An 8,060-nucleotide genomic window follows, 5' to 3' on the forward strand; every position below is an offset into this window, starting at 1 on the left:
GTGGCTGATCTGTGTAGATTAATATCGCAGATATTATCAGAGGTGAAACACTCATCATTCAGTGTCAAACACAAAGAGTAAAATCTGAGAAAAAATATTTATTCATAATTACATTTCTGACAACACAGAGGAAACAAGAAGAAAATAATATTAAAGCAGAAATTAACTGATATTGTTTCTTTTTGACCAATCCTAAGAATCCTGATGGAGCTCCACCAATCAGCTGCTTAACAACAGGTGAACAATAAAGTTTCAAACATTCCAATTGTGTCAACGGATGGAGGTTTTATTTCACTTTGAGTAAATTTGAACCTGAATGTTTGATGACTTTTAGCTTCATGTTACAGAATAATAATAATACAAATTAATGTCTGTAGGAACAGTTAGTTGTTTCTGGGTGAGTGACACAGAGACAGAATAGAAACAGACAGAGAGAGAGAGAAGTTTGGCATCTTCCCCGTCATGAGGCACAAGGCATTCTGGGAGTTTGAGTCATAACAAAACAAAATGTCCTCTTCACGTCCTCCAGCGTAGTCCTTACACAGGAAATTAGCTACAATGCTTTCAACTCTAAAATCAGTGTTGTCATTAGGCCCCTCCCTCTGAGTCTGCTCAGCCAATCAGAAGCTGCCGAGCCCCTCCCCCACTCTGATTCGCTGTCCCGGCTGCAGGTGGAAGTTGAAGTCTTTGGGAGCCTCGAACAGCAGAACAATGGTGGAACCGAGGTTAAACTCACCCACCGCCTCCCCCCTGTGTAAGGCCACGCCCTCTCCATCTACAGGCACCGCCCCCCCTTCACCTGCCACTCTCAACACCTGGTCGTCGGCAGCAACATAGTTGCGGTCATGGAAGGAGCCTTTACTGTAGTGAGGGGCATTGGTCTGAAGCTCCTGACAACGAAAACAAACTGTTAAAACTCATCAGAAATATTGGGGCGCCCCCATAGCCGAATGGCTGGGGCGCATACCACATGGGCCTAAGTGCCCTGAGCAGCTGGTCCCTGGATCGACACCCTCACTGTGTGTCATTCCCCCACACTCTCTCCCTGTTTCCTATCTCATCTCCACTGTCCTGTTCAATAAAGGCGAAAAAGCCCCAAAAAAATAACTTAAAAAAAACTCATCAGAATTATTCACATGATCTATATAAAAAATAATATATATATAATATATAGTCATATATTTAATATATTACATAAACATTGTATACTTATTAATTATAAGTTGTATATTTAATACTAAAGCAACATGAATCTGACTATGAATGAATCGAACCCAAACCCCGTGAGTTTTAAATAAAACATCATAAAGGAGAAATTCAACAATAAAAACATAAACTGATCCAGAAACTAAACCACAGAATAAAAACTCCTCTGCTGCTTCTCACCTGGTCAAAGTAAACTCTGATGGATCCGACGTTTGTGGCTCCGACTGCCGTTAACGAGAAGAAGCCGTGCTGCCATTGGCCGGTTAGAACCACACGCTCGTTAAGACAGAAGAGCTCTTTGACCCAACGAGCCACACCCGGGTTAACGGACATTAATGAGCCTGAACACAGAGAGTGAGGTGAGGACCGGGTGGGCGGCAGAGAGCACACAGGTGAACAGGTGAACAGACTCTCACCTGGGAAGTGACGTCGAAGCTCCACCCTCCAGTCTGTGGGAGAATGGAAACAGTGATAGTCACCTGGAGCCAGGTAGACCACGGCGTGGAACAGGTCATTATCAGGAGACGACAGGAGGAGGTCCCTGAAGGAGGAGGAGGAGTCTAAAGAGAGAGAGACACAGGTGAGGTCATTATCATATTTAATGTTGAATAATCCTCGTGGGTTTTGGGTTTTGAATGCCTCCATGTCTGACACACTTTTGATTGGTTCATCAGGTCACATGACATGAGGCTGAGTGGGCGTGGTCTTACCGCTGCCCCGCCTCTTCTGTGGTCCCAGGAAGTTCTCCAGACTGTAGGTGACCCCCTTCACCTGCTCCACCTCGGAGTTCTTCACCCGACCGAAGTGAAGGATTCTCCCATCGGCCGGAGAGATCTGATGATAAAACTACACTGTAAAACTACCCTGTAAAAACTGGTAAAGGAGGAAGAGGGGGAGGAGGAGGAGCATTACCAGGCAGGAGGAGGCACAGATCGGTCTGACCGCAGGTTTGAGACGTCGACGGAAAAATTCTCCCAGATTCCTGTAGTGATGTAAATCCTCCACCGCCGCCTCCTGATGGACAGAGACAGAGACTCAGAGTCAGAGTGATTCACAAATGCTGCAAAACATTAAATATAACAATAATGTATAAACCATAAATAACAATAACATATGAAAAATAAATAACAATAATGTAGTAACGGCTGCGAACAGCTGACGTTTCTCAGGTTGATCCTCACCTGCATGTTGACTCCAAAGGTCCAGATGTAGAGGGAGTAGACAGGTTTTCGGAGCCAGGTGGGGAGCTCCACACCGTTCAGACGACCCCAGGCCCGAGAGAGGAGGCGAGTCGGGAAAGACCGGTACAATGCCACCTGCAGGAGGAAACAGGAAACTAAGTTTAACGCTTCCTGTCTGGGTTTAAAGAGGAAGAGAAATGCAGAAAGGAAGAGGAGAGATATGAGGAATAAAAGAAAAGGTTTAGAGATGTGTTTGACCATCTGACAGAAAAACACACCTGTATGTAGAGGTCACTTGACCTGACAGCAACACAACCACCACAACACCTGGATCAACACCTGGTTCAACAACAATTTTAAAGCTTTTATTCTGAAGACACTGGTTTAAAGAGGAGGTGAAGGAGTGAAACAGGAGAAAGAAAAAGAAAAGACTACATGAAGATGTACATATTTGGGTGTTCCCCCTCCTCCCCATTTCCCTTCATCCAATCAGAAGCCATTCAGCAGCCGCTCTTACCCGATTGGCCAGTGGCCGCAGAGTGCTGACGGACAGGACGTAGCAGAGGAAAGCGATTGGCCGACGGCGCCAATGGGCAGGACGACATACGCCGCCACTGAGCACGCTCAGACGCTGACGAAGAGCCAAACGAGGCACCTGAAGCCTGATCATAACGAGATTTAATGAGACAGAGAGAAGAGGAATAAAGACGGACGAAGGAAATCTAAAAGAAAAACAAAAGAAAAACGGATAAAAATCTGTGAAAAGAAACGAAAATAAACAACGAAAAAACAAAGAAAATAAAAGTTTGAAGTCGAGTCACAGTCATTTTCATATCAATTTAATATTTTGATATTTTAATACAAACATTTTAACACAGTTCAGTAAAGTTAAAATGATGCTAACATCTGTAACATCAGTGTTCACTGTGGCCCCCTGCTGGACACATCGGGTCCTGCAGCTCAGAACTCAACATTAAAACATGTCACAGACGAGCTGTGATTGGCTGGGATCTGGATCGGTAACCTGATTGGCTGCTGTCAGACTAAGTCACAGTTTACCTGCTGCTGTAAACTTTATTATGACATAATTTCACGTCAAAAGTCAAAACATCAGGAATCAACGTTCAAATCAAAGTCTGAAGTCAGAACCTGAATGTGACCTGAGTTCTATGGACAAAAATAAAAACAGAGAGGAGTTATAAACCTGGACAGGTGTTAAAGGGGGTGGGGCTTGTGAGGAGGACTTTTTTTGGAGGACTCAGTTCAGGTTTAACCCAGTTCACTGAGGACACATATGCACTGTGAGGACATTCTGGAGCAGAGAACACACAGTCCTCACAAAAGGTAGCAATACAAACGTGTATGTGTGTGTGGAGGAGGAGGAGGAGCGAACTCTAACACAGCACGTAGATGCTAACATAGCTAAGCTACAGTAAAGCTAGCTAGTAATGGTAACATGCTAAGACCTGAAAACATTTCAGAAACAAACTGAGTCACAGGACAGATAATCAATCGATGGATCGATGAGTTGTGTGTGTAAGGGTGATGAAGAGACTGAAAACCTGAGGACGAGTTACTGTGATATTGGGGGGGGGGGGTTCAGAGGTTAATCTGACCAGCAGCTAACTGGGTTAGCAGGTTAGCACAGGATCAGCTGGAAGCAGGCTAAGCTAGGCTAAAGCTAAAATAGCTGACCTGCTGAACTAGCTGTTGTCATGGAGACCACACACACACGCACGCACGCACACGCGCGCACGTACACGCACACGCACGCACACACTAATCCTCTGTTGTTTATTTACTCTATTATTATTTTTCTGCTTCAGATGTCTCCCCCCCCCACACCTGAATCGTGCTGTCGTTCTCGTCCTCACCCCCTTTCCTCCTCCATCTCTCTCGCTCTCTCTCTCTCCGTCGGTCGCGCGACGCCGCCGCCTCACCTGCCGCAGCAGGTCGCGCTCCCGACACTCGCCGCCGCCGCCGCGGCGACGAGAGAAGAACCTCACCATGAGCGCGTGTCCGCCGCCGCTGGAGCGGGAGAGGGTCGCCGACACATCCGGACGGTTTAACGTTAAATCCCGAAGAAGGAGGAGGAGGAGGAGAAGGAGAAGAAGAAGAAGAAGAACAGAGAGAGAGATCACTGAGAGGAGAGGAGGAGAAGTGACGGAGGAGGGAGGAGGAGAGAGCGCGAGGAGTTAATACTGAGGAGCTCCGCCCCGCCCCCTCCACACAAACACACACACACACACACACACACACACACACACACAGAGAGAGAGAGAGAGAGAGAGAAGATGAAATAGAAACGTTTCATTCTGATCAGATTATTGATTATTTATCTTTTCCTATCAGCGTCTACATGTTCATATCAACAAACATCTGAATGTTTGACTTTTTTAACTAATAACTCGTTAACATGAGGAAATAGTTTAACGTGAAAATCACATTAATGTGAATTTAATTCAATCAATAACATAAAACTGATCTCTTACAGTTTTATTTATAATAAATCATCTTCAGATGTATAAAACTTTATTTACTGATAAACAAAGTTTTGTTTATTTATTTATTTCTGTCCAATCAGAGCCTTCCTCTGCTCTGCCAGTTACTGATTGACCAATGAGCCAGAGCGAAGTGATGATGTGTCAGAACAGCAGAATGACCGGGCAGAGTGACATCACTGTCACCTTTCACCCAGTTAACCAGTCACAATCTGCTTCACCTGATTTGATCAGTAGGTTTTACACCTGAGTGATGTCACTGAGCAAACCTCAGACCACCTCAGTCCTGAATCTCTGCTCCAGCTGAGCTGTACTGATCCAGGACTAAGATCGCCTCCTTGCTGCTCCACACAAACCTTGGGGACAGCGGTGTACCTGAGCACACAGGTGTTCACACAGATGTTCAGGTCACCTGCCAACAGCTGTCACTGTGGTTGCATCAGTGAAAGAGACAAATGAGTGAAAGACACCGAGATAACATTGTCCAGCTCTGTCTCTGTGTTACCAGGTACATTACCTGTTACCAGGTGTGTTACCAGGTGTGTTACAGACCTTGTCATGCTAAAACACACCCAGCAGACCAGTGTGATTTTTTAAATGAGGAGAAAACAGAGAGATGGAGAGGAGGTAAAAACAAAGGAGAGAAAACAGCAGGTATGTTGTCTCCTACCTGTGTGGGCGTGGCCAGAGGGGGTGGAGCTCCATCCTCCTGTCCCCTCTTTCTGTAGTGTTGGTAACCAAGGTAACCACCACCTGTCAACAACAAGAGGGGGAGGGGCCGGGGCCGGGGCAGGAGGCCACGACCTGAAGGGAGAGAGATGATTGATCCAGAGATCTGACAACACCTGTCATCAGTGATCACCTGTCACCACCTGTCATCAGGAGGAGGAGGAGGAGAAGGAAGAGGAGGAGGAGGAAGAAGAGGAGACTGACCTGTGTTGAGGCTTCGCTGGAAGCTGCAGCTCAGAGGAAAAACTCTGCAAACGACAGGAAAAGGAAAAAAAAAAAAAGAGATTATATTTATTATCATTATTATTAAGACATTAAAGTGTGTGATTATATTTATCACAGTTTGACAGTGAAGAGAATCAGAGTTTATCAGTGAGTCAGGAAATCTTTAAACTCCTGAGCTCTGTTCTATGAAGCAGGTTGAACTGATCCAGGATCTTTATCTGGCTTCAGTAAATCTAACAACCACAGAGTGACTGAGCGTCAGACGCTGGTTATCAGCTGGTTATCACTGGGTTCAGTGACCCAGGATTTCCTGATGGTTCATGGTAAAGAGGTGGAGTTGTTAGTTGAAGCAGCGTTGTCAGAACCATGATTAAGGAACCTAATATTCTATGAGAAGTCAGGCTGAGAGCTGCAGGTGGTTTCAGTTCCAGCCACGTCCTAACATGACATTTAACAAGGTGAAATGTGAACAATATGATCACATGACTAGAATAGAAACAGTAGAAATAATCAGCAGTGATCAAAGTCAGGCTGAGGATTTATTGTAAATAACTCCATCAAGTGTTTTCAGTGAGTGAGTGTTTGTGCTCCTTAGTGTGATGGTGGTTTATTGTGAGTTAATGTGAATATGTGATGCAGATAAACAGTGACAGTAATGTCAGAGTGTTTCTGCTGCCAAAGCAGAGAGGAGAGGAGAGAGTTCATGTCTGAGCTCCATCTGACTGAAATGTTCATTTAGAATCAGCAGAAATCTTCAACAGTGTGAAGAGAAAATCCAACATGAAGATCTAACAGTCAGTCTGTGATCATTCAGTGGGAGAAACTCTCTGTTTGTTAGAAGCTCTGTTGTGGACAAAGACTGGAACAAAACCATTCACTGATCTATAAAAACATCTATTGATCTTTATTGGAAACTCTGTTCCTGTCAGGATCCTGCAGAAATGATGACCACAGTTTTCCAGTCATCTGATTGGTCAGTAGTTTGATCTGATCCTCTGAAGTGAACCTGGAGCAGGTTAGCCGTTGTTTCTGTCTTTAACTCACACAACAACGATAAGTAACTGCTGATATTGTTGTTGTTGTTAGAGTATCAACAACTGATCAGCTGTAAACAGAATCAGCTGATGACTTCCGTCACTTCCTCATTCGTCATCATCTCTGAACCTGACAGATAGGTAACATTCACCTGTTCACACCGTGATAACGCGTTCATCTCACACACCTGGCTCAGTTACCAGAGCCGAATCTTTCATCGGTCTGACTCACGCACTCATTACCTGTCTGACGTCACATGTATCACAACGTTTGGACTGTCGACATCATTAAATATTAAATGAATATAAACTTTGAATGAATATAAACACAGTCTGGTGGATCCCAGGTCAAACTGTTTCCTCGCCACAGCGTCACAAACACGACAAATACGTTACACTGTCGTTACGTTTCAGCCACGCAGCCGCAAAGGAAACACGTGACCTACTCACGCCGAACTGTTCGCTGTAAAACTTTCAGTAAAAACAAGAAGAAATGTAAAAACCTGCAGATGACTCCGCTGCGCACACCCCGCAAGGCCGCCGCCATGTTCTGTTTGCGGAAGTGACATCAGGGCGTCCTGCGTCACGGTAAACGTGAGGCTGTGACTGTGCCCTGATGTTTGTCTGTCAGGTGCGTCTCCCTTCACTCCGTGAACAACTCCGTCGTTTGAAGAAACTGATTGGTCAGTGAGGAGGCGGTTACCTCAGAGTCACGGAGCCAAACTGGAACCTTCATTGATCTATGTCGATTATCTTTTTTTTTTTTTTTTTTAACAAACTTTATTATCATATTAAAAACACTAACAAACAAACATGACATCATACAAACATACAGGGAGACACAAGGAGTACATAATGAATATCACACAAAAAAGCAGAGAAAAAAAAATTAAAAATTATTATAATACTTTCCAAAAGATTGGATGTCTTGAAAGCTTTCTTGTTCTTACCAATTTTACATATAGAGTCATTAAAAGATTGCACTCCATATAAAACAAAGTTACATTTGGCTTGGCCTGGAGAAATCTAGCCTTATGGATGTGAAATTTACCCAAGAGACACAGCAATTTTAGAAGGAACATAAAGGGGACACATCAGGTCTAAATCTGTTAATGAATTCATTACAGGGATAATATCTATGTAAGATCTTAATATGTATTTCTTTAACTTTATTGGAGACAAAA

At 44.3% G+C, this 8,060-nt stretch overlaps 1 protein-coding gene across 4 annotated transcripts; it reads right to left on the reverse strand.

Annotated features, from left to right (window-relative positions):
• Positions 1 to 78: 78 nt before the first annotated feature.
• pisd (phosphatidylserine decarboxylase) lies at positions 79 to 7,488 on the reverse strand. 4 transcript variants are annotated; one of them, XM_018663118.2, is made up of 9 exons: positions 7,380 to 7,488; positions 5,822 to 5,865; positions 5,559 to 5,692; positions 2,388 to 2,522; positions 2,119 to 2,220; positions 1,917 to 2,040; positions 1,623 to 1,766; positions 1,387 to 1,547; positions 79 to 890 (listed from the first exon to the last, which is right to left on the reverse strand). In XM_018663118.2, exons 1-9 carry the CDS (start codon positions 7,421 to 7,423, stop codon positions 621 to 623), a joined length of 1,158 nt encoding a protein of 385 aa, XP_018518634.1. In that variant the 5' UTR covers positions 7,424 to 7,488; the 3' UTR covers positions 79 to 620. The 4 variants fall into 4 exon arrangements, with proteins under 4 accessions (XP_018518634.1, XP_018518636.1, XP_018518635.1 ...); XM_018663120.2 differs by lacking the exon at positions 7,380 to 7,488 and adding an exon at positions 2,905 to 3,049; XM_018663119.2 differs by lacking the exons at positions 5,559 to 5,692; positions 5,822 to 5,865; positions 7,380 to 7,488 and adding exons at positions 2,905 to 3,049; positions 4,394 to 4,562.
• Between the last annotated feature and the right edge of the window lie 572 nt (positions 7,489 to 8,060).

The sequence above is a fragment of the Lates calcarifer genome, unplaced genomic scaffold, assembly GCF_001640805.2.
Source record: "Lates calcarifer isolate ASB-BC8 unplaced genomic scaffold, TLL_Latcal_v3 _unitig_5489_quiver_634, whole genome shotgun sequence".
Lineage (NCBI taxonomy): Eukaryota > Metazoa > Chordata > Actinopteri > Centropomidae > Lates > Lates calcarifer.

What these genes read in the sequence shown, in the direction of transcription:
- pisd (XM_018663118.2), bottom strand. Translation starts at nt 7,423, where the DNA reads ATGGCGGCGGCCTTGCGGGGTGTGCGCAGCGGAGTCATCTGCAG. An exon ending in CCAGCGAAGCCTCAACACAG is followed by an intron (nt 5,693 to 5,821) that starts GTCAGTCTCCTC and finishes CTCTCCCTTCAG; the next exon opens with GTCGTGGCCTCCTGCCCCGG. An exon ending in CCTTTGGAGTCAACATGCAG is followed by an intron (nt 2,221 to 2,387) that starts GTGAGGATCAAC and finishes TCTGTCCATCAG; the next exon opens with GAGGCGGCGGTGGAGGATTT.